General features: G+C 43.9%; 2 protein-coding genes across 3 annotated transcripts; one reads left to right on the forward strand and one right to left on the reverse strand.

Annotated features, from left to right (window-relative positions):
- Positions 1–9,839: 9,839 nt before the first annotated feature.
- On the forward strand, positions 9,840–14,594 carry LOC125535065 (CDT1-like protein a, chloroplastic). 2 transcript variants are annotated; one of them, XM_048698123.1, is made up of 8 exons: positions 9,840–10,323; positions 11,034–11,153; positions 11,245–11,479; positions 11,655–12,287; positions 12,367–12,377; positions 13,816–13,961; positions 14,050–14,140; positions 14,245–14,594. In XM_048698123.1, exons 1-8 carry the CDS (start codon positions 9,926–9,928, stop codon positions 14,300–14,302), a joined length of 1,692 nt encoding a protein of 563 aa, XP_048554080.1. In that variant the 5' UTR covers positions 9,840–9,925; the 3' UTR covers positions 14,303–14,594. The 2 variants fall into 2 exon arrangements, with proteins under 2 accessions (XP_048554080.1, XP_048554079.1); XM_048698122.1 differs by lacking the exons at positions 13,816–13,961; positions 14,050–14,140; positions 14,245–14,594 and adding exons at positions 12,657–12,747; positions 12,844–13,327 and having other exon boundaries at positions 9,847–10,323; positions 12,367–12,568.
- A 127-nt stretch (positions 14,595–14,721) lies between these two features.
- Positions 14,722–17,510, reverse strand: LOC125535066 (alpha-terpineol synthase, chloroplastic-like). Its single transcript, XM_048698124.1, has 7 exons — positions 17,210–17,510; positions 16,845–17,103; positions 16,246–16,600; positions 15,959–16,177; positions 15,706–15,844; positions 15,367–15,621; positions 14,722–15,245 (listed from the first exon to the last, which is right to left on the reverse strand). Exons 1-7 carry the CDS (start codon positions 17,378–17,380, stop codon positions 14,943–14,945), a joined length of 1,701 nt encoding a protein of 566 aa, XP_048554081.1. The 5' UTR covers positions 17,381–17,510; the 3' UTR covers positions 14,722–14,942.
- Positions 17,511–26,670: the final 9,160 nt, after the last annotated feature.

Here is a 26,670-nt window from a genome sequence, read left to right on the forward strand (position 1 = left end):
CTCATCTTTTTCATCCAATGAGCTCACAGTTTCATCAATTTCTTCTTCCATAGACTCCTGCAAAATATTAGTCTCTTCTTGGACAGCGGAGACTTTCTCAATAAGTGCATTAATATCGTAATTGTATTCATAATTCTCATAACAATATTTAAGGATAGCTAAATTTTCAGGTCTATAAACCGAATCATCAAAGTCTCCAAACTCTTTAAACATAGATTCAATTTCGTAAGCACCCATAAAAGCAACAAATTCTTCTATTTGTTCCACATCATATTAATCATATATACCATTAGCATAAGAAGCTAAGGTTTTATTATCATTAAATTCGCATGAAAAGGGGAGGTGTGGAGCCTTCATCCTAGAGCAACAAGTATAATCATATCTCAAGCATAGTTGCCTAGCATACTACTTCAATATATGAATTTGATCCCATAATAGTTTCCCTTTTTGTGTCAAGCGGTAATCCCTAAAGTATTCACGTTGATCCAACGTTACTCCCATTACATAATTCAATGGGGTTTTCTCAGGATTATTAAAGTAGTACATAATATCTTTCACATAACCAGCATCGAGGGTTTTAGGAGGTTCCCCATCTCCATGAGCAGAAAGTACACCTAATTTTTTTTGGTATTTCGTGTTCCATATCCATAACTAAAGATAAAGAACAACTAAGAACAGCAAATAAAAATTACTTAGTGATAAAGCAAACAAGCACACATGAGAATATTCACCCACGCTATTGCTCCCCAGCAACGGCGCCAGAAAAAGGTCTTGATAACCCACAAGTATAGGGGATCGCAACAGTTTAGGGTCGAACCCAATGAGGAGCTAAAAGTAGAACAAATATTCCCTCAAGTTCTATCGACCACCGATACAACTCTACGCACGCTTGACGTTCGCTTTACCTAGAACAAGTATGAAACTAGAAGTAATTTGTAGGTGTTTTTGGATAGGTTTGCAAGAAAGTAAAGAGCACGTAAATAAAAGCTAGGGGCTGTTTAGATAAAGACACACTAAATTAGTTTTAGTAGAGAGCTTGTTGTTACGAGAAAGTTATTTGTCCCTAGGCAATAGATAACTAGACCGGTAATCATTATTGCAATTTTATTTGAGGGAGAGGCATAAGCTAACATACTTTCCCTACTTGGATCATATGCACTTATGATTGGAACTCTAGCAAGCATCCGCAACTACTAAAGATCATTAAGGTAAAACTCAACCATGGCATTAAAGCATCAAGTCCTCTTTTTCCCATATGCAACAACCCCCTTACTCGGGTTTGTGTTTCAGTCACTCACGCAACCCACTATAAGCGAATCATGAACGTATTGCAACACCCTACAGCGGGGATCCCTCACGCTTGCGCGACACGGAGAGCACCATAGGACAACACCAATAATAAAACATGCAACTCAAATCAATCTTGGTCATCAAATAGCCCATAGGACAAAACAGATCTACTCAAACATCATAGGATAGCCATACATCATTGGGAAATAATATATAGCGTTAAGAACCATGTTTAAGTAGAGATTACAGCAGGTAAAATAGAGGTTACACCGCTGCATGGAGGGGGGGAGAGTTGGTGATGATGGCGGTGAAGTTGTTGGTGAAGATTACGGTGATGATGATGGCCCCCGGTGGCACTCCGATGCCACTGGAAGCGAGGGGGAGAGAGCCCCCCTCCTTCTTCTTCTTCTTCCTTGACCTCCTCCCTAGATAGGAGAAGGGTTTCCCCTCTGGTCCATGGCCTCCATGGCGTGGGAGGGGCGAGAGCCCCTCCGAGATTGGATCTGTCTCTCTGTGTCTCTCTATTTCTGCATTCTCAGATTCTTCCCTTTCACTGTTTCTTATATTCCCGGAGATCCGTAACTCCGATTGGGCTGAAATTGTGACACGATCTCTATCCGGATATTAGTTTTCTTGCGGCGAAAGAAGGGCATCAACCGCCTTACGGGGTGGCCACGAGGGTCAGGGGCGCGCCCCCTGCCTCGTGGGCCCCTCGAGCATCGTCTCGCGTTGATTTCACTTCCCAAAAATCACATATATTCCAAAAAAAATCTCCGTCCGTTTTTATCCCGTTTGGACTCCGTTTGATAAGGATTTTTTGCGAAACAAAAAACATGCAACAAACAGGAACTGACACTGGGCACTGGATCAATATGTTAGTCCCCAAAATAGTATAAAAAGTTGCCAAAAAGTATATGAAAGTTGAATAATATTGGCATGGAACAACCAAAAATTATAGATACGACGTAGACGTATCACATAATGATCGTTAAGTTTTATTGCTATTGCTTTGTTCATGACTTATACATATTCCTTTGACTATGAGATTATGCAACTCCCGGATATCGGAGGAATACCTTGTGTGCTATCAAACGTCACAACGTAACTGGGTGATTATAAGGATGCTCTACAGGTATCTCCGAAGGTGTTTGTGGGGTTGGCATAGATCGAGATTAGGATTTGTCACTCCGAGTATCGGAGAAGGTATCTCTGGGCCTCTCGGTAATGCACATCATGATAAGCCTTGCAAGCAATGTGACTAATGAGTTAGTTACAGGATGATGCATTACGGAACGAGTAAATAGACTTGCCAGTAACGAGATTGAACTAGGTATGAAGATACCGACGATCGAATCTCGGGCAAGTAACACACCGATGACAAAGGGAATGACGTATGTTGTCATTACGGTTTGACCAATAAAGATCTTTGTAGAATATGTAGGAACCAATATGAGCATCCAGATTCCGCTATTGGTTATTGACCAGAGAGGTGTCTCGGTCATGTCTACATAGTTCTCGAACCCGTAGGGTCCGCACGCTTAACGTTCGATGACGATTTGTATTATATGAGTTATGTGATTTGGTGACCGAATGTTTTTTGGAGTCTCGAAATGGTCGAGAGGTAAATATTGATATATTGGATAATAGTATTTGGGTACAAATCGGAGTACCCGGGGGGGGGGGGGTTACCGGAACCCCCCGGAGGGAAGATATGGGCCACATGGGCCATAGGAGGGAGGCAAGCCATCCCACAATGGTGGCGCCCCCCCCCAAGGGTGGAGTATGAATTGGACTAGGGGAGGGGGCGCGGCCCCCCTTTCCTTCTCCTTCTCCTTCTCCTTCTCCTTCTCCCTCTCCCCCCTTCCCCCCTCCGATAAAAGGAAGGGGGGTGTGAATTGGACTAGGAGCCCAAGTGGGACTCCACCCACTTGGCCGCCCCTAGGCCGGCATCCTCCCCTCTCCCTCGTTTATATATGGGGAAAGGGGCGCCTCCAACACACATCAATTGTGCCAAGCCGTGTGCGGCGCCCCCCTCCACAGTTTACGCCTCCGGTCATCTTCACGTAGTGCTTAGGCGAAGCCCTGCGCCGATCACTTCAGCATCACCGTCACCACGTTGTCGTGCTGACGAAACTCTCCCTCAACACTTTGCTGGATCAAGAGTTCGAGGGACGTCATCGAGCTGAACGTGTGCAGAACTCGGAGGTGCCGTACGTTCGGTGCTTGATCGATTCGATCGAGAAGACGTTCGGCTACATCAACCGCGTTAAGCAAACACTTCCGATTTCAGTCTACGAGGGTACATGGACACACTCTCCCCCTCTTGTTGCTATGAATCTCCTAGATAGATCTTGCATGAGCGTAGGAAATGTTTTGAAATTGCATGCTACGTTTCCCAACACTCTCTACCTGGTTGCAAGCATACGGTCTTCACGATCCCGCAGCGCTTCGCCATCCAGAGCTAATTGTCGCTAGGAGAATTAGAGGGAGGAGATTAGAAACACACTAGGCTTCTAATTATGAGGATTAGAGGTGGCTAGGGCTAGCTCTAATTAATCTAGGACCAACTAGAACTAGAACTAGATCAACTAAAAGAGACACCGAAAAACCTGTGTCCAATAGGGCGAAAAACCTCTAGTATATATAGGTTTAGGGGGAAGGAGAGGGCAGCCACCAGGGAAGGAAAGTCCTCCCTTGGTGCGCCGACCTAGGGGGGGCTCCAACTCCCACCGCTAGTAGGATCCCCCCCCCCCACGCACACAAGGAAAGGGGGGGAGGGGGGGCGCCACCTCCACTTGGGCCTTTATGGCCCAAGTCTCCTTCCACCTCTTGGCCTTTTAAGGTCCGTTGATATTTAATTTATATATAAAATAATTTAAACATTTTCAGAGTATTATATATATAATTTGATATCTCCGGAAATATTTTCCATCTATATATAATTAATCGGTAATGCCCGGTATTACCCGATATTCACTGAAACCCTTCTTGTGACCCCGAAATGCTTCCGGAACCTCTTGGAACTATTCCGGATATTAATGAAACTATTTCATGAATATATTCTCACCACTCCCGTTCCACTAACACTCAGTAGATCATGATTACCTTAAGCTTGTGACCCAGTAGGTTTGGTAAATCATAGACATGAACAAACCCCCTTCGTTCAATGACCAATAGCGGAACCGTGGACATCCATATCAGTCCCTATGATTACAAGAATGATATTAGAGCAAATCTTTGGTTATCATGTGACGTTCCCTTTGCTTCGCGATACTTTACAAAACCCGGTGTGCATCGGTATCCTCCTGAGTCATCACCATGCTCACTATACCGTTGCTCCCGTTACCGGTTTTGTTCTTCTTTCTCATTGACGTGTTCCGGCATCCCCGTGACGAAGTCATCTGTGTCTGGCCAGACGACGATGGATGCCGTCACACCGAGAGGGCCCTAAGAATATCTCTGCATCATCGGAGGAGTAAATCTCAGTCTTGAGCTATTCGTTCACTTGTCAAACTTTCTGGTGAGCCTGGAAGTTGTCGTTGTGATCACCTTGTTACAGATGACGTTTGAGCAACTCCAAAGTCCACCGTGTGGTAGGAAGTGACAGAGACACTCTCATGGTCTGAGGAACTAAAGAACACATGCTAACACTCCTTGTTATAACAAATGATTTCAGATGATATGATCACTAAGTATAACATACAAGATTGGGTCGATTCAATATGATAGTTCTTCTAACATTATACCCTCAATGTTGTTTTAGGACTACCGTTACACCTGACGATATCCTAAGATTCGGAAAACGTGATCAACAACAACACTCGAGCCAGTCCTAGAGGCTGGACCGGAAACCTATTGTTTGACCGTTTTATCATTTCACACGTGCATATGAGTTTTCGACTGAATCGCGTATTCTAGGATCATAGCAGTGATAGCATGAACTATAAACTCTTAATTATGAATAATGGAAATATAATAATACAATATTATTGTCTCTGGGGCATATTCCCAACAGCTCGGACATAGCCACTGCTCTTGAATGCAAAGAGCTAGCACTGGAGTTTGCAGATGTCTCGTATACCCATTGCATGCGGGAAGCAAATGAAGTTGCAAATGATCTTGCAAGGAACTCATTTTGGTGATAGATCTTCTAGTTTTTGGGACTCTACATTCCCAGATTTTATTTCTCATGCCCTTGTAAATGACCTTGCGATTATTTGAGACATAAAGTGTTGATGTTTCAAAAAAAAAAACATCCCCTCCCACACCCAAAATTTTTATCTCCTTTTTAGGAGAAAGATAATGAGCACAATCATCTACGTGCCACTTGAAATGAATGGCCGAGGTTGTGTCCAAACTGATGATTTTTCAAGGATACACAATGGAAAGGTGCACCAGCATCATAGAAGAAGGGCCAAGCGATTGATACAACTTCATTTAGCAAGACTCAGGGATCAAGGACCATGTCACAACCAATACACAGACACCAAGACAACACGACCCAGACTTTAGCTCAAGCTGGTTGAACGCACCCTCCACGGATAGCACCTAGGAATCAACGAGTGAACAATAGGAACCAACCGGACTCAAAGAAAACGTCGTCCAAATGGTACCAATGACGACGTACGTAGCGGACCCTGAGAGCCCATGCCACAACAATAACCATCACCGAACGACGAACTCTCCCAAACCTCTCTGAGGAGCCGATGAGGCTACCACCCCAACTCCTATTGGCGCTTAAGGGGCCACTTATAGGCTTATTTGCTAACTTGCGCACACCCCTCGCAACACCTACGTAGCAGATGGAGCCCGAGCCCATGGGTGTGCCAGCTGTGCGCCCGCACAGGGCCTCCACTTTTCAGGGGCCCCTATTTTCGAAACTGCAGCCCACTGCGCAAGAGCAGGCCCAGTGGCTGGCACGTAGATTAATTCACTTTTGGGCCGTGCGCGCGATGAGGCAGCAGCCAGTAGACCACCCGATTCGATGCGAGAGCCCACAGTCCCCTCTCTCAAACTGTTCGTCTCAAGCAGATCTGAACCTCTGGCGACCATGCTGCAGCGGCGGCTCAGGGTCTCTTCTTTTCCTCTCTTCCTCCACGGCGTCGATTGATTCAGCAGTCAAGACGACACCAACAAAAACTTTCTCGTCTTCCTCGACCACGAGACGATGGCATCCCAAAGATCACAATTTTTTTTATTCTACTACTAGGTTTGCTCGTTTTTCTCCCTACTCTCCATCTGATTACATAGTATCGCTCCCTTAGTTCTTCCCTAATCCCCATATTCAATACGTTTGAGAGAGAGAGTTCAAGGTGGGCAACGGAAAGGCAAGGTCGTCCCGTGGGATTTGGATTCATGTTATTAAGGCAGGGTTTCATTCTTCCAGCGACACCACAACAGGACACAGGCGACAGACCTGGTCTTGATCCTTCAGGTCCTTTTACTTCAACTTCATTTTATAATTTGCATATTGTTTGTGTTACATGTTTCATACTAAGATGCCACATACAAAGTATATGTCTGGGTACATCAAAAAAAATGTACTAGCTGTTCTCTTCAATTCAACATTGTCATAATAAAGATGATGATTAGTTTCCATCCAGTTATTATGTAGTATAACTAATGAGCGAAGATAATATTTATATGATATGTTCAATATTGTAGTTTTTACTGAAATATAAGCAAGCCTTCTAAAAATATCTACATGGAGATGCCTCATTTTATCAAATTGCACGAGAGGCTGGCATGTGCCAAGACTAGGCCTGGGTATACTATTGTTGTTTTTATAGAGATAGGCCGCATTTTAAAGTCTGGCACAGGGCCCCTGATTTTGCCGGCTCGGCCCTGAGATGGACCGGTCCATGGGTTCTCTTTTTTCGTTTGCGGAAGCATTTGCACCGTTTGGTTTTGTGAAGCTTCTACAAGCTTCCTGCCAGTTTTGTGAAGTGAAGCTTCTAGAAGCTTTCCAACCATTTTTATGGTCTTCTGTTTTGGTTTTGTCTTTTTAGATTTTCTTCTTTACCTTTTCATATTAGCAATGCCTTTTCAAGTTCACGGTCTTTTTAAAATTCATGAACATTATTTAATTCATGCAATTTTTTAGAATCCACGAATCTATTTTCAAACTCATGAACTTTTTCTAAAATTTCTCAAGTTTTTTCACTGCGAAATTTTCTCAAATTCATGAACTTTTTCAGGTATGCAATACTTTTCAAATTCAGACACTATTTAAAATTCATGATTTTTTGGATTCATGAACCTTTTTTGAATTATTGATTTTTTTATCAGATTCATGAATATGTTTTCAAATTCTTGCCCTTTTTAAAGTTTTACAAACTTTTCTAAATTTAGAGAATTTTTGATTTTTTGTGAACTTTTCTCAAATATGTGATTTTCCCCAAATTTATGAGTTTTTCAATTGATCTTTTTCCAAATTTTTATTTTTCGGATTTATTCTTAAAATTTATGTACCTTTTCAAACTCATGAACATTTTTTAAACCGGTGAAAATTTGATAAATCCGTGATCTTTTTTTTTCATTTCATGGAAGTATTCACAATCAAAGAAATATTTTTCCTGAACCAGTTGCACAATAGAGACGAGAAAAAAACAGGACCGAGAAAGACGAGTTGAGCGAACAGACAAACATCAAGCGAGTGAAGCTTAATGGGCGACGGCGCGCTCCCACTTGTGTGAGAGCCGGTTTCTCATTTCGGCACTACAAGCGTTGACGAGACGCTCGGATACCACCTCTACCACCATGTTCGGTAGCCTCCATGGGCACCAAGGCAACACCTCCAAGGAAGGAACGCTGCGCGCCACTGTTGCGCGTACATTGTCTTCTTCAATGTATTCGATTCATTTTGACAGGCATGTAGGTCTGGGCCTCAATCATAGCTTCCTTCTTCTACCCAAATGATATCCACACGTGTGGCACAAAGCACTCCGGCCCTGACATTTTTTGCAACTAAAGTTGCCATCCGAAAAGAAAAAACAAACCCAAGAAAAAATTGAAACTTGCCATCTAAAATGAAAGTTGCCATACTTGACAATTAAAGTTGTCATCCCCGTGTCACTAAACTAGCCATAAAAAACTTTCGGAGCTATCATTTTTTTAGGACCGAGCTACCATATATTTGTGCCATGCGTTTGCAATATATATTTCTTATATATTGCTTGTAAATTTTCAGCTCATTTGGAGATGTGCAGAATAGGTAACTCTGACGTAGCTTTTTCAAGTTCAGAATTCCAGCTGCCGTCATTCTCCTTCTTTGTGTAAACCTTTGCATATTATGAGAGTAAAGACATTAGAATTACTCCATAAAGCATTATTATGCATAAAAATATTATAAATAACAGTACGAAAATACGATGCAAAATGGATGTATCAACTCCCCCAAGCTTATACCTCGCTTGTCCTCAAACGAAAACAAAAATCAAAAAATATTTCCACATGCTTAAAGAGAGAGAGGTGTCGATAAAAACAAATTACGGACATAGAAGCATCAGGCATATTATTATAACAACAACAAACTTTAATATAAAACTTTATCATACAATTTTTATCATATAACCCGTGGTCTTTTTTTTTTATTTCATGGAAGTATTCACAATCACAAAAATCTTTTTTCTTGAACCAGTTGCACAACAGAGACGAGAAAGAAACAAGACCGAGAAAGACGAGTTGAGCGAACGGACAAACATCGAGCGAGCGAAGCTTAATGGGCGATGGCCCGCTCCCGCTCGTGTGAACGCCGGTTTCTCGTTTCGGCGCTCGGATACCACCTCTACCCCCTCTTCGGTGGCCTCCATGGGCACTCAGGCAACACCACCAAGGAAGGAACGTCGCGCGCCACTGTTGCGCGTACAATTTCTTCTTCAATGTATTTGATTCACTTTGACAGGCAAGTAGGTCTGGGCCTCAACCATAGCTTCCGTCTTCTACCCAAATGATAAATGCCACACGTGTGGCACAAAGCACCCAACTAAAGTTGCCATCCGAAAAGAAAAAACAAACCCAAGAAAAAATTGAAACTTGTCATTTAAAATGAAAGTTGCCATACTTGACAACCAAAGTTGTCATCCTCACGTCATTAAGGCCTTGTACAATGCTAGGTGCTTAGAAAAATAAACTGAATTTTTTCTGAAGTACCAGTGCCTATTTCTACAGGAGAGACGCCTAATTAAGCGTCTATCCTGTACAAATAAGCATTTCTCTAAGCACCTCTCCTACAAGGCCTAAACTTGCCATAAAAAACTTTTAGAGTTGCCATGTGTTGGTGCTACATATGTGGGGTCCATCTTCTATCCCTGGGCCGACGTGGATGGAATCCACACTCACTCGGGCCTATGCTCTTCTTTCGGCCCTGCAACCTCCACTGCACTTGGCGCGAAGGGCGCCCCCGGCTTGGCGCGAACGCCACCCCGCACCCCCACGTGGCACCCCTCACGTTGCTTCGCGCCATCCCCACTCGCCGTTGCCTCCCGCCAAAACCCCCGATGGATCCCGATCCCAACCCGACCCGGTTAAAAAAAGTTATAAACACCTCCCTAATCTGGAGATCCTCCACCCCCATAACACCCCACCCCCTCCGCCGCCGAGCGCTCAACCCTACCACAACCTCCTCCTCCTCCCGATGGACGCCGCCACCCCATCCAAGAAGCCCCGGACGGCGGCCTCCAGCGCCGGGTCGCCGTGGAAGGTGACGAAGTCGGCGGCCGCGGTCCCCTCCTCGGCCGGCCAGTTCGCGACGCCGGAGAAGATGAAGAGGGCGGCGCCGGCCGCCGCGGCGGATCTGGTGACGCCGGAGAAGACGGAGCCGCGGCCGCTGCTGCGGAGGGGCCGCAGCGGCGGCGCCGTCGCGCTGTCCGTCAAGGAGGTCCGCCGGGCGGCGCTCGAGCTGCAGCGCCCGGGCAAGGGGGTCGATGCCGGGGAGGAGGACGCGCTCGAGTCCGTCGCGCGGGAGCTCGGCGTGGGCGCCGGCGCCGGCCGCAGCCCCGTCAAGCGCAGGCCCGAGGTCAAGCTGCCGGAGAGGTAACTGTCACAGATCTGCGGTTACAGTACCATCTCCTGTTTACGCCCATGAAATCCAGTCCTGTCTTCTTAGTTTCAGATCGCCACCAGTCTAATAAAACCATCATCGATCATCGATTACTTCGCCTGAAACTGAATCATTCATAGGATGCAGACATCTTACTATCTGATTACTGTTGGATCCAGTCCAATTTCTTGTTTGTGCCCCCAAATTCAGTCCTTTTAGTACTTTGTATATCAGACCATCATCGTTTCAGTAAAACCAACCACAATCTGTAGAACTAGCATTATAATCATTCAGGATGCAAACATTTTCTCTCATTAACGTTGGATCTAGTCCGATATCCATGGAATCCTGACTTAGTTTCAGACCATCATTGAATCTGTACATATTGTTTCTGTGATGCAATTTACTGCAACTGACATTATAACCAGTCCAAGGATGCAAACATCTTCTCTGATTAGCGATGGATCTGGTCCGATTTCTTGTTTGTGCCCCCAAATTGAATCCTTTACTTAGTTTCAGATCATAATCGTTTTAGTAAAACCATCAACATTCTGTATATTTTATTTCTGTGATGCAATTTACTGCAACTGACATTAGTCGATTATAATCGTTATCTGGATGCAAAATTCACCCTGATAATTTCCAGAATATTCTTACTGCACTAGTTCTGTTTTCTAATTTGGTTTATGCCATCGATGATCAGCTATGAGATTCTCTGCGAGTTCTTCAACTGCTTCGAGAGCTCCACCCGGCTCCTCCGCATGAAGGGATCCAAGGCGACATTCCCCAACATCTGCGCTAGCATTCAGAACTTGGCTGAGAGGTACTGCCCTCCTATGACAAAACAATCAGATGATTGCTGCTTTGTTTGATTTACATTATCCAGTCTCTAATTTACACAATTCTGTCTGCAGGAGGTTTACCTATGGCCATCTCGCACAGCTCAAGTACATTATGCCTGAGGCTATTGTCATCAACAAGATCCTTTTGCGCGACGACAAGACTTGCTGCATGAAGCCAGATCTTCAGGTGAACCTATTGGTTGATTCAGTTGAGGACAGTGTGATGCAGAAGGGGGAAACCCGCTACTCTGCTTTGAGAAGGATGTTCAGGCAGAGGCTTGTGGACTTCTTCAGGAAACATCCTGAGGTATGATCATCTTGTATCTGTCACACTTTCAACATAGTTACTTGTGCAAATTTATTGTCATATGAGAACAGTTCAGTAACTGTATGATTACTGGTGCTAGTCAAGGAAATGTACTAGTTGGTGTATGCTTAGTTGATCTGAAGTATTGATGTTCTCTCTGGAATTTATCTTTCAGGGAGATGACATCCCGGAGCATGAGCTGCCGTATCCATTTACTCAAACAAAATCAAGTGTGGCTCAGAGCACACCAAGAGTTGTTACTGAAGTTGTATTTGCCGCGCCATCACCAAGCCTGGCTGAACAGCCGGCTGTTGCACTGTCGCACATGTCCCAGTCTTTCAAGAGAAGGTTCTCACAGAGATCTTCAACCGGCCCTGCAACTGCCAGCACAACCGGTCTGCCGCCAAAGGCTGAGTCTACTACTCCATCTCCATTGGGCAGGAAGTTGATGCTCAATTCTACTTCTGGTGGCATAGATCATGAGTCCCAAGTGCAAGAGAAAAGTAGCAAGGATGTTGCACTCAGGTTTGGTGTTACGGAAGGGACTCCTGCCAAGTTCGCCTCCACACCAGTGAGATCAATGGCAGGCACACCGAACCTTGAGACCCCACAGAGGCCAATATCTGCTACTGTGTGTGACACACCACCTCTAAAAACGGTCAAGCGATCAGCTAGAGCGAAGTTGTTCATGACACCTACAAAGGTTGCAAGCAAAATGGAAGAAGAGAACCAAAGCATGAGCAGCACATCTCCAAGTGATGGCGATGATGAGCTGCTCGGTTTCCTTCCAAAGTCCCTCTTGCAGTCGGTAAGTTCTTACTCATACTGATCATTGGTCAACTCATTTTTGCTCCTCTGTGAACAAAGGATGACACTGTTATTTACAGGTAAAGGAGAAGGAGAAGAGAACTTTAGAGGAGAAGGAAACAGGCTATGCAGACCAGGTTCAGCGGCAGAAGCTCATATCATGTCTGCCAAGCACCTTTGACATTATCTTCCTTATCTATCAGTCGAGGCAGCGAACTGTACTGACAAAGCAGGAGCTCATCCACAAGATAATCGAAAGTAACCCAAAGATCGTGGACAAGGGTAAGTGTGATCTGTGCTTTCTATCTTTGTGTCGCTTCAGCTTATTGACTGCAATGTGAATCCTGATGTTGAACTACTAAATCTGCAGGTGAAGTCGAAGAGCAAGTGAGACTGCTGCTAGAGTTTGTTCCAGAGTGGATCTCTGAGAAGACTGCAAGAAATGGAGATGTTCTCTGCTGGTAAACATTTCATATCTGATGCATAAATGTTGAACTAGCTACTATCACACCCCATCATTCTTAGACGTCCTAATTTGTGTTAATGTTGATTTTCAGCGTCAATACTGAACTGAGCCAGTCTGAGGTTCGACAAAGGTTGTCCGGTGTCGAGTAGGGAGGAGCACAAAATTGTTTCTCCTTGTTTAGAAATGTAGCGGTGTATCAGTGCAAGGTTGCGCCTAGATGCTGGAAGATGCTTAGTTGTTGAAGTTGATGCTCAAGTTCAGACACTGCCCAGTTTAAATTCAGTTATCAGCGCCTCTATTCAAGATCAGACAAGACGCAACAACCCTTGACTCAGTGATTGACATGTGTAGCTGAAGTATTCTAACAGCTGATGAGGTTGGGCTGCCAATTTCTTACATAATGTGTATGCTCCGAGATGTCTCTGGATGAAATGATGTTTGTTATTCTTGGTCTGGGCCTCAACTATGATTTTTTTATTTATTTCTGTCTCTTGAAGCACTCTGTCTTCTCTAAGACCAAGCATAAAAATGTGAAGTACTTTCTTTTTGAAGCAAGGATACATAAGTGTGAGTTACTTTATGATTCCTTAAAATTCCTAACAACCTGTCCCATCTTGTTACAGAGCACTGTAAATCAAGAGCACCAAATGGTTATACTTAGTCAACCAGCTAGTCTGGTTCTAGAGTTTTAGTAGTACAAAACAGAATCAGAATCAATACCTACAGATAATTAAGCCTATATAACACATGCTCTCCCGCCGTTTCATGTTTCTCACTCGTGAAAGAGTCCAAGAACAACTCTCTAATTTGCTTTTTCTTCTGATCATTCGGCACACCAAAACCATCCCCACCTTGGTAGATTCGTGCCAAGTTCACGCAAGTCTTGGCGAAAGATCTAGAAAATTGGCAATGTTTGAATGCATCAGCACCGGTTCATAAGGCCCTTTAGTGTCGGTTCTGCAACCGGCACTAAAGCCCCCCCCCCCCCCCCCCCCCCCCCCAGAGTACCGGTTCAGCGCGAACCGCCGCTAAAGGGTCACCACGTGGCACGAGCAAGCGCCATGGAGAAGAGAACTTTGGAGGAGAAGGAAACAGGCTATGCAGACCAGGTTCAGCCGCAGAAGCTCATATCATGTCTGCCAAGCACCTTTGACATTATCTTCCTTATCTACAAGATAATCGAAAGTAACCCAAAGATCGTGGACAAGGGTAAGTGTGATCTGTGCTTTCTATCTTTGTGCCGCTTCAGCTTGTTGTTTGCAATGTGAATCCTGACGTTGAACTACTGAATCTGCAGGTGAAGTTGAAGAGCAAATGAGACTGCTTCTAGAGTTTCTCCTAGAGTGGATCTCTGAGAAGACTGCAAGAAACGGAGATGTTCTCTTCTGGTAAGTGGTAAACATTGCTTATCCGATGCATAAATATTGAACATGCTACTATTACAATCCATCATTCTTAGACGTCTTAATTCGTGTTAAATGTTGATTTTCAGCATCGATACGGCACTGATCCAGTTTGAGGTTCGACAAAGGTTGTCTGGCGTCGAGTAGGGTCACGCACAAAATTGTTTCACCTTGTTTAGAAATGTAGCAGTATATCAGTGCAAGGTTGTGCCAGATGCTGGAAGATACTTGGTTGTCCAAGTTGATGCTCAAGTTCAGACACTGCCCAGTTTAAGTTCAGTTATCAACGTCTGTTCAATCAAGTTCAGACGCAAGACAACAACCCCTGACTCAGTGATTGACATGTGTAGCTGAAGTATTCTAACAGCTGATGATGTTGGGCTGCCTATTTCTACCATAATGTGTAAAACCCCATGCTCCGAGATGTCTCTGGATGAAATGGTGTTTGTTATCCTTGATCTGGGACTCAACTATGAAAACATTTTAATTCTGGTTGTCGCTCAGGCATTTTGTGTTCTTGAATGGCTCGGTAGTCACAGTACTTTCTTTTTGAAGCAAGGTTAAAATAAGTGTGAAGGTACTTTATGAATCCTGAAAATTTCTAACAACTTGTCACATCTTGTTACGGAGCACTAAGCACTGTAAATCAAGACCACCAAATGGTGCCATTTAATCAACCAGCTAGTGTTGGTTCTAGAGTTTTAGTAGTATAACACAGAATCAGAATCAATACCTACAGATAATTAAGCCTATATAGCATCTTTCTAAGATATGTGTCTCCCACCGTTTAATGTTTCTCACTCATGATAGAGTCCAAGAACAACTCTTTAATTTGCCTTTTGTTCTGACCATCCGGCGCACCAAAACCATCGCAGCCTTGGTAAACACAATGTGAGATTCGAGCCAAATTCACGCAAGTCTTGGCGAAAGATCTAGAAAATCGGCAATGTTTGAATGCATCTTCATTAATTGACTTCCAGGCTTCCATGGTAAGATCTTCCATGGCTTCGCGGGACTCTTGCTCACTGGAGCTGTTCTCGGACATGTGAATAGCTATTGATGATGGTGCATCCCCTCGCTCCAGCTCAGCCTGTTATACATATTTTGACAAAATACACATGGAAATAAATATCATAAGACACCTCACATAAGATTAAAATTTTGGTGATGAAACATCAAGGGACAAAAAAAGTTGGATTGATTGTCCTTACAGAGTGGGTTGCAGAGTCGTTGCAGAGGCGAAGAACTAACGATGCAGACTGAACTAATTTTGGGTAGTCTCCAACTTTAGCAATAGACATTGAGGTGAGCTTTTCTTCCATGCGGAGCAGGGGAAATGCATGTTGCAGTAGCAGTGGCGCAGAAGATGAAATTGATCCATTGTCCAGATACGCATGGAGTGTTGGTCTGTGGTTTCCATGCTGCCACTTTGCCTCCACCAGGAAAGACTCCGCCATGTCTCGCCACTGCAAAATCAAGTAGAAATTATTATGGTTCCTTGTGGATTAATCTATCTCCTATTAGGAAGTTGATTGTGTATATGAACTTACAGCTTTCTGAAGAACATAACGGGTGTCGCAACCATGTTGTTTAAACACATTTTCAGCCACCTCAGCGGACGTGTTGTACACGACGGAATAGAGTGCTTGCATGTATTCAGGGAGCATTTCACAAGGACTTTCTTCCCATCTGAAATTATTTATTAAGCTTCATTTAATGTGAAACTAACGTGTCATATATATGTTAACTCTAGGAAAAGAATATTACTTGAATTATGAGAAGTGCACCGCTGCATATAGTTACCTTCCAATGGCGTCTGTGAAGAGAACAAGTTCATCTAGAGTTCCATACACATCATAAACATCATCTAAGTGAACTATTAGGTTGGCGACTTTAGCAAGCACTTCTCGACATGCTCCATTATTTGGCTCCCACACAATTCCATTTGCGTAATGGAAGCACTCCATGAGACGATCCCTGGCGAACCCCAATTTTTCAGTAAGGGCGGTTCCCTTCCACCACCTACTATTAATTATGTCAATTTTCATGTCTTAAAAACCCATCGACAACATTTCTTCACGCAGAATTACCTTGCCAGTCTTGCGAGTTCTTCCTGATGCACACTTTGAACATTGTTGAAGTCCTTCGTTGCAAATCTAACGAGCAACGGGTCGGAATTGCTCTCATCACTAGCATAGTGATCTATGAACCATCTTGCTTCTAGTCTAGGAGACCTCCGGTGCAATGGAAGGTCCAAAGAACGAACTACACTGCACCGCAAGTGGTGATCCAAGGATGGCAAGAGCTTTATGAGAGCTTTCTTAGAAAATGCCCTTGCCTCGTCCAATGTTTCCTCGCCTCTGAACGCAAGGTATGAAGCCTCATAGAGTGAGAGGAGCCCCTTGACATCATCATCTGATCCGCGCGTGAGATCTTCCAGGGATTCTTTTTGTATTGTTACAATGAAACACGTCAGTTAAGTATACAAAACCGTGCCATAAACACAATTCAAAGTTTCAACTGTGATTGAATCTGGATTGGACCATGCATTTAGTTTAATTTCCAAAATTTTGGCTGTAATTTGAGGTTCCTTTCTTACATCGTCTAAGATTCTGTTTTTCATATTTCGTACTCCTTTCAATCTAAAATAAGTGTCATAGTTTTGAAAAGGGAGTATTTAACTAGGTACCCGGAGGGAAGTAGGCTGGGAAACCACTGTCCCTCAGCAACCTGAACCTCAAGGCCGTGGAAGCAACATCACCATCATCCCAATTGCACCTGTGAGGCTTGTGGTGGACGGAGCTGAGGATACCGGTGATCTCCTCCTCGAAATGGTAGGCGATGCCGAGCCGTTGCACCGTGTCGACAAGCCTGAGCTTCGCAGCTTGGTGGTCGCCTCGGCTCGCCGCCACCAGCCGCTCCCTCACGCCGGGCTTCAACTTATCGACCTGTGACGTCATCCATGCATGCACGGAATAATTTCCATAAGCATTTCATCTACTTTATGTACTACTTGCCGGTAGAAAATATGATATGTTCAGCTGATAAATGTACTTGATCCGCCTGTCCGCCATTGTTGGGCGAGAGCTGGAGGAGGGAGTCGTAATCCCACGAGCTGGGGGCGTAGTTGGCAGATCGCCGAGCAGCGGCCGAGCAGCGCACCGTTGCCGGTGACGACCTCCGGAAGCTTGTGCTCGCCATTGTTTGCTGTAATTGCCACGCCATGGTGCTGCGCGCTGCAATCTACAGCTAGCTTTTGCTTGGTGCGTACTAGTGGAGTACTCCTTGGCACTTGGCAGCGAGAGCTAGGCAACGAGGTTAGTACTTCTAAGCTGTAGTAGCCAATAAACTTACTGCTGTTTGCTGTTTGAGAGTTGCCAGAATACGTGCCAATTTATGGGCACCCAGCAGCATAGCTGACTCAGCCCGCATGCAAATCGTGGGACATGACGCATACCGAATTGCTAGTACTATTTCTTTTCAGCCACATATTTTTGTGGTGACAACATTTCTTCTGGAGGCTATTTTTTTACCCAGATATCCAACGAATGTTAGATTTTTAGGCATGCAAATAATTAACCTTTTTCATGGAAATTTGTGTTTGTCGAGGATGACATGTTTAGTTGGTGAGCATGACAAATCCGCCTGATTTCATTTTTTGCCAGAAAATATCTGTGTTTGCAAAGTAATTTTGCCATCCTCACGCCAATATGAAATACGATGGAAAACATTGATTTGCGATGGCTAAAATCCGACTTTCCGTCTTTTTAGCAAAATTCCATACAAACCACTGAGAACTTACTAATACTCATTTTCCGAAACCATGATGGAATTCAAATCATGGGTGAAAAATACACAAAGGGACCCCATAAAAAGCATGGTCAGAATTAAAATCCAACGGACCGGCGTGCTCCATTTTCAACTTCCCGAAGAATTAATTGTTCCTCTTCAAATCAACAACGTGAACAATTCTTCCTCCCTCCCTCATTCCACTGGTCCAATCGCCTACCCTTGTAATCTGCAATGGTACCCCGCAAGCCTAGCAGCCCTACCCTGCCTGAGCCGTCTCCTCCGACCATCCCTCTATACCGTCGCAAGAGCTTCTCTTGCGGCGAGCGTGGAAGCTCCTCTCGCTGAAGGTGCTTGCCTATATATGGGCCGACCCATCAGTGTAGGTTCGCTGCTGCCGCTCACGCGCTATAGGTTCGGTCACTATAGGTTTTCTCCATTTTTTCTTTCTATTTTTCATTTTCTTTTGTTTTTTGTTTGGTTTTATTATTTCTACTTGCTATTCTTTTATTATTATTATTATTATTATTATTATTATTATTATATTTCTTTTTTGTTTTTCTTTTGTTTTCTTTGGGTCTTCTTTGTTTCTTTCATGGTTTTTATCGCTTTTCTTTATTTCTCATTTTCCTTCTTTTTTTGGTTTTTGTTTATTTCTTGGTTTTCAATGCTCTTTTTTCTTTGTTTCTTTATACGTTTTCACTGTTTTCCATTCTTTCTTTTTTGTTTCTTGTTTCTTTGGTTCCTTTTGTTCTTTTTCGTCTTTCATGGTTTTTTAAATTTTTTTCTTTGTTCTTTTGATTTTGAATCTACATTTTTCATATACGTCAAGTCCATTTTTCTAATACACATTTAACATATTTCAGATACAAGTTTAACATTTTTTAATACACGGTCAACATTTTTTCTATACATATTTTAAACATTTTTCAAATTCTTAAGTAACATTCTTCAAATACAAGGTTAATTTTTGAATACATGGTAAAAACAATTATATACACATTTAATTTTTTTTGAAATGCTTGACTACATTTTTTATAAACAGAATACACATTTTGTAATACGTGGTCAACATTTTTTCTATACACATTTATCATCCTTAAAATTCTTGATTAACATTTTATCAAATGAAGAATTAATATGTTTATTAGTACATGATCAACATTTTTTATATACATTTAACATTTTCAAATGCTTGCTTAACATTTTCAAATACAAGTTCAGCATTTTTTAATACAACACAAAATTAACTTTTTGTAATACATGGTCAACATTGTTTCTATACAATTTTTTTTTCAAATGGTTGATTAACATATTTCAAATATTTGTTTAACATTTTTTAAATGCTTGATTAATATTTTTAAATACGTGATCAAGTTTTTCACGCACGTTTAATATCTTCTGTATACATTTTTTCTTAGACATGGCAAACATTTTCTCTATATAGATTTAATATTTTCAAACACTTTTTCTAGTTTTTTATGCATTTTCTGTAATATATTAATTTATAGTATTCAGGAGTATAAACAAAAGTAAAAAATAAAGAAAAAACGAAATAAAAAAGCATGAAAAAAACAAAGAAATGAGGCCATGGCGTCCAGCATGCCTGGGCCGGTCCATTTGGCACTCCCCACACACAAGACTTTCCTACGTCTCACTATAAGCAAGAGACAGAGGCATTCCTATACCCCTCACAATTTTGCCACCCACAACCTCCTCGCAACCCCGCACTCGAATCCGCCAAACCTCCGATTTGCTTCCACGCGTGACACCACGGCTAGATGCATCATCGCCAACCTGACTAAGCCTGGTCAGGATGACACGGTTGTCCTAGGCGTCTCGGCCTTGGGCACGGCCTCTTCTATGCGGTAAAATCGGCTGAAACAACATAAAAATTTTAGTTACTTGATATTTAGCGAAACTGATAAACAAGTGGTTCCTGCTAGATTTGAGGCCCACATGCATCCGTGTCGAACAAACAACGAATGTTCCATTTCCATTGTCGGCTAGCCTCGTACTATGCATGGATCGTCGTTTACTGGTTGAGTTGTCCCTTCTCTTGCACACACGCGAGCCACAGCTAGCTAGCTAGAACATGATACACACAATTAACTCGGCCCTTTCCATTAGTTTCATTATATGTGGACTCTCGCACGTACGTACACGCGTACTCTCGGCGACTATTCGACTTAGAGCGACTGCACGCTATGCACGTACAATCGTCGTTGCCTTCACTCGTCTCTTCACTGTCGAGCGGCAATCTCGATCGTGACTCGTCTAAAGGACATGACTGTGACAACGAACTGATATGGCACAGCTAGCTAGTGGACAAGCTAAGGTTGGCCGTCAGTAATCACTCTTTTTTTTTGCGGGGGAGTAATCACTGTTACTCCCTCCGTCCCTAATATTAAAACATTTTTGCATCACTAGTGTTAAAAACGCTTACTTTGTTAAAGCATCTACAGCCGGACCTCTCATACCCGTCTCAAACGCTCGGGCAGATCGTCCGGTAACTTACATGTCAAAAAGATTGACCCAACCAGTCCTCTCAAACCGCGGACAAACATCTGGGCTGATCGGCACCTCTCATATCCAGCCCAAATATAGGATGGATATAGGGCGGCCCGGGCGCGTCCGCCTGACAAGCCCGGTCCACCGTCGACCCTACAACAGTCCCACAAAAAAACCCAATCCAGGTGTGCATCGTTCTGAACCCTAGCTCACTCTCTCTCGCTACGTCCTCTCTTCTCCCTCTCCGATTCTGATCCCATCCACTATGATGTCCAGCTCCGGCAGCGACTCCGACTTCGAGCTCGACTACGAGGAGGAGATGGCCCTCCGCATCGCGCTGTAGCTGTCCAAGGTGGAGACCAGCGGCAGCTCCAGATCTAGAGCATCGCCGCAGCTCCCGCGCCGGCGTAGCGCAGACGTCGGAGTTGGACCGTGTCGGCCTACGCGCAGCGACGCCAGGGCAGCTCAGTCCACACCGTCCTCGCGCTGTCTCCTTCCCCCGCCGGCCGCTCTTCCACGCTGGCAGCGGTGGGTGCTAGTGGCCATGCCACCGGCCCGCACGCGCACTCCAGAATCGGAGGCGCGTGCCGCGCGCCGCGAGAGGCAGCGTGCACGGGAGAGAGACGCGGTGGACCAGTCTGCGCACCGCCGCTGCGGGATGGAGGCGGACCCCAACGAGGAAGCGCGGCTCCTCGCATGGGTCTATCGTCGGTCCCTCACGACGGCGGAGACAGATGCTCGCCGCCTTCGACGGAAGAATGCTAAGGGGCTCCGACTTGCTATTGAGCAGTTGAAGCACGAGGCGAAGGAGGCAGCGGCGGAGAAGGCTCAGGTTGCCTAGTTGAAGCGGGAGCAGGACAGGGCAATCCGTCAGATGAAGGGGCTCTTTGTCCTCTCCGACTCCGATCCGACGACGGTGACCGCGACAGCTGCACCTCCTCCTCAGACGACCAAGACCCTCCACTAGCCGCAGACACCTATAGCTGCGCTAGCGACCAGAAGGGCAAAGGCCCGACGAGGAAGTGGTGAAGCTTTGCCGTCTCTGTGTTTAATTTCAAGTTCTTAGTAATCTAGTTTAAACTTGTCCGTCGTTTATGTGAATTATGTGAACTTTGACGATCTTTTGGAGATCTGTTGGTGATCTTTTGGTGATCAGAATGTGCATTTCTATGTCCGATTCCAAGTCTGTTCGATGATCTACGTAGTTTAGTTCCATGTTGCATGCTTAATATGGATATAGGGTTTTTGCTCAAAAATAATAATATGGATATAGGGTACCGGGTATGAGATACACGGATGTGGACGACATGATTTGAGGAGTGCCCGGGTCAGTGCCCTCGAACGCGTGCGGGCGCGTTCATGGACGTTTGAGGGCCCGTATTTTCCCATCGCAGTTGTAGATGCTCTTGTATTGCTTTAATGTGAAGTGAAGCAAAAGACTGTGTTTCAAGAAGAGAAGAGATTTCTCTTGGATCATAACGATTTGGTGTGGTTCATACGAGTACAATTGGGGAATTGCGAATTCGAATTGCTAGCTACTCCCTCACGTTACCCTAGCAGTTCTCCCATACCATCCCGTATGGTACTAGACCCACTTAGGTTACTCGTTTCGGCACGTCAACTCCTTCCTCCGCCACAATGCGCTTATCGAGACGACGATGACATTTTTTTCTAGCATTTGTTTGGTAAGTATGGCCCTTCGTCCTTGTTGCCTCCTTGTGATTTGTGAGAGATGGCCATTGTGTTGTGCCCGATCATGTGTTGTGATCCGGTGGTTGAGGAGAGGCCCTATGTAGCCTTACTTGTGATGTACCATCAGTTCAAATTACTACTATGCTATGTGGGATGCCATATTGCTTATGTTGTATATGTATTGTTATGCTAAATGTAACTTTTTTGAATTTATAAATTTCCTTCATTCCATGATTCATGATGCTACATCACTAGCATATTGGTGTATTAATTTTCCAGTGTTGATCGTATCTTAATTTGCCATGTCACTAGAATCTTGCTTTGCTTAGGAGATATTTGAGTATTGGATCAGCATAATTTTAGTTGTCGTCACAAATTTCCTTCAATCATCATCATTACTATCTAGAAAGTTTGTGACATAGTAACTTCTACTGATATGTATCATGTGTTTCTATTGTGCAAGAGTCATAAACAAGGATCATACAATATATCTAGAAAGTTCTTTCTCTTTTCCCTTATTCCCTCCCATATGATATGGGTAGGTACTACTCTTAGTCTTCTCTCACAATAATTTAAGTGTACACATGAATTCTCCTTAAAACAAAATCCTGAACCCTACAACATAAATTTGTTTTTTGTTGGCTAACATTGATGCCCCCATGTTATTTTATTTTTCTTCATAATTTTTCCATAGATGATTGTTTTCAATATTGTGCAAACAGGGCGACCAAGATCCTTTTTGCTATGGTAACATATTGGTGTACTACAGGAAATACATTTTTTGGAAGAGTGTTTTGTGTAGTGCTAGTAAAATTCCATGGAGGAGATGGTGTTGGATTTTAGTGGCACTGTACAATAATATCGCAAAACATCAGAAGATCACATTGACTCGAATTAGTATGAATAGCTTCGGTATATGCATGCTTTCTCAACCTTGAGCATGATTTGGACAAATTTCGAGGTGCTGTTTGTACGTCCACCCTTGTTAGCTATTCCAAATTACTTACATTCAATGAATCTGCATGTTATATTGACTGTTCATATTGATTATCTTAATCTATGTGCAATATGGGACTTATATTTTAGTAGCACCATGCATAAAATAGAGCATCAATGGTGTTTCAAGCTTACTGGTTAGAATAAGGACCAATGACTTTCGTCATATACTATTAACCAACAATCTATACGATGCAAAGGTATAATCATTATCTTTAATTCTTTGTTTTATATTAATGTATATATTATTGCTTATTTGTCTTCTCAACAAGCATATAGGTAAGATACGTTGGCTCTGACGGGCTAGCATACTACGCCCCATGGTATGTTTCCCTCCCATTGCTAGGTCAAAAAGAAGATGCGGGAGTGCTAGACTCAATCTACAAAAAAAGTACTCCCTCCATAAAGAAATATAAGAGTGTTTATATCACTACTTTAGTGATCTAAGTGCTCTTATATTTCTTTTACAGAGGGAGTATAGACACAACCAAGAAATTAAAAAAAGCTGCCTTTTCATTACATACGATAACCTTTTTATATTTAGAAGTTTGTTAGATGTTGGCTACTAAGTTAGATTTTAGACCATGTCCATGATTTTTTTTCATACATGTCATGAAATCTTGACTTAATAATGTGGATGTAAATGTCTTAAGATACGGTCTTATACATGCGAATATGCTACATGTGATTGAAATTCTATGTAAATGTGCGTTGAGTATTTATATGACACTAGTAGAAAAAAGGCCTATTGTCCCTGTTCGTAAGGGCCTTTTGTCCCGGTTCCTGAACCGGGACTAAAGGGTCGGTACTAATGCCCTGTCCCTTTAGTCCCGGTTCAATCCAGAACCAGGACAGATGGGCCTCCACGTGGCCTGTGCGTGGAGCCCAGGCAGGAGGGCCTTTGGTCCCGGTTGGTGGCACCAACCGGGACCAATAGGCATCCACGCGTCAACATTTCTGTGGCTGGGTGTTTTTTTGAAGGGGGGGGGGGTTTGGGGGGTTAATTTAGGTGTTTCATATATTGTGTTAGCTAGCTATAATTAATAGAGAGAAGTGTCCTCTCTTATGTCCGTGCTTGGTCGACGCTACGTACTATACATACGTATAGAGAGGACTAGACACGTTAGCTAGCTAGTAAGCAAACGAAGGAAACAGAAGATCGTCATGAACATATATGCATACAGAGAGAAGTGATATCGACCACCTCTCCTTCTCCGAGAGATTGGTCGAACAACAAGTTCTCGTATATCTATCCGACACTACCGGCTACATATATACAATAATTATCTCTTACAAATATAATCTCCTAACATACGGACTCATGGTCCACATAGTATTCTCGGTCTTCAGCGATCACGTGTTCAAGAAAGAATGCCGCCAAGTCCTCTTGAATTGCTCGCATGCGAGCTGGTGCTAGGAGTTCATCCCACTTCCGAAACATCTAATTTGAAGAAGGGGGTCAATACATATATATATATGAATGAATGAAACTCAACACAAATGATGGTAATAAAATAAAATTGTGAATGTTGTTATTTACTCACTTCATATTGTTCGCCGGAGTAGCCCCGCTCACAGATCGTGTGGTGGATGGACTCGCAAATGTAGTATCCACAGAAATCATTCCCTTGTTCCTGCCACAACCACTTTATAAGAAATAGAGATCAATCAAACTGATAAGCAAGAATGCCAAATGGTATTGATGAAACTAGCGGTTGAATCAATAGGAGATGCGCGGAACATGCTACTATAGTACTTATTTTCGGGTGTCTAAATTGCAGCTTCTTCGGGAGTCCCGGAGCTTTTTTGGTGAATTTTTTCCAAACCCTGCCAGACAAAGAAAACAATTACTTGATATATCAGGAAATGAACAAAGTTGCTGATATGGTGAATAATGATCGATTTAACTTACTTCTCGAGCATTTGAGTCATGTCCGCATAGTCCTGGGGATCTTTTCGTCTTGAGTCTAAGACGGTTACTAGTCCCTGCTCAAGCTTAATCTCTAGGAGAATATAGTGGAAACTGCACACGCATGCATAACTCATCAATTACATTACTATAACATTGACTAATATATAAGGGAAACCGAATACGCACAGGACAGTAACACTCACTTGAAGTTGTAAGGAAAGAGTATTATATCTTTGTTTTCATTTATTACCAACGATCGTAGCAAGTTGGCCTCGGTATCTGCGGCATGAAATTTAACCTGAGTTGCATCTATGATATTTGTGTTAATGAATCCAATATCACCGATTTGTCTTTTCTTCAATTCGACGATCTTCAATCTGTATAATATAGTGAGGATAATTATAAATACATGCAATGAAAGAGCTGAGATATATAGAGAGACTTAATGACAGAAGTAGTACTACTTACAGACAGTAGCAGGTGACCGTTGATTTATCGAGGGCCAATTGATTGAAAAACTGAAAGAACTCCTCAAATGGAACAGGCAACAGATCAAATTCCAACGAGGTCATGCTCCTTTTTAACTCTCACATACAAAGTACTCCTCCCCCCAGACTCTGCAGATTTTCAAGTACCAATCATGCAATCTTCGCATCATCGTTGATAGAGATCTTTCATCTTTGACGAGAGGCTTCCCGTACTCGTATCTTTGTATCTGCACCTCCATGAAATCATAATGTACATCGTCGGGCAGGTAATCTCCAAGATTGCTATAACCGGGCACCATCCTCGGATCATTAGCGACGATGTCGCTAGGCACCTTGAGCGGGGGGCACGATTCCTTCACTTGTTCGCCGAGCTGTGCAATTTGTTTCCCAGCTCGTCGTTCTTTTAGCCTTTGATCACTGACAGTACTTCCCGACCGCTCCGCTTCGGCAAATTCCTTTCCAATAATGCACTCATAGTTTCCTTTCGGCGGAGACTTGGGTGGTTTTGTCAGGGCAGCCAGAGTGGGCTTCGCTTTCACTGGATCTACCTTCTCCTCCGGAGGTGGATGTTTCTTTGCTTTCACCCCTGCAAAGAAGTTCCTCACTTCTCGCGCGATCTCGACGTTCTCCTCCGGGTCCTCTCGTATGGTAACTTCTCTGGAGTCTTCAGAGAAGGACCGAATCTGTATGTCCTCCCGCCTCTGGCTGTACTGCTAGACGCCGGCAGAGCAGACGGAGCGTTGTCTTCTTTACTTGCTTACGAGGCAGAGGAGAAGGACTACGACGCGCCGGAGCAGCCGGAGCGGCGGCAGGTCTCTTCCGCCCTTGATGACGAGGCGGAGAAGGAGGAGGCTGGCTGCTCGGGCGCGCCGGCGCAGGCGGAGAAGGAGGCGGAGTGCCACCACGCGCCGGAGAAGGAGCCGGCCGAGTGCCCTGATCGTCACTCGTCGGAGGAGGAGGCGGTGGAGGAGGTGGAGTGCCCTGACTCGCCGGAGGAGGAGGAGGAGGCGGAGGCGTCCAGTTCGGAAGGTTGAGGAGCTCCTTCCGCCATAGGCATGGAGTCTTCAGAGCAGAACCCAGCCGAGTCTCCCCTTCACCGGTAGGGTGGTCAAGCTGGAGGTCCTCAA

Source organism: Triticum urartu, chromosome 2 (genome assembly GCF_003073215.2).
Source record: "Triticum urartu cultivar G1812 chromosome 2, Tu2.1, whole genome shotgun sequence".
Taxonomy (NCBI): domain Eukaryota; kingdom Viridiplantae; phylum Streptophyta; class Magnoliopsida; order Poales; family Poaceae; genus Triticum; species Triticum urartu.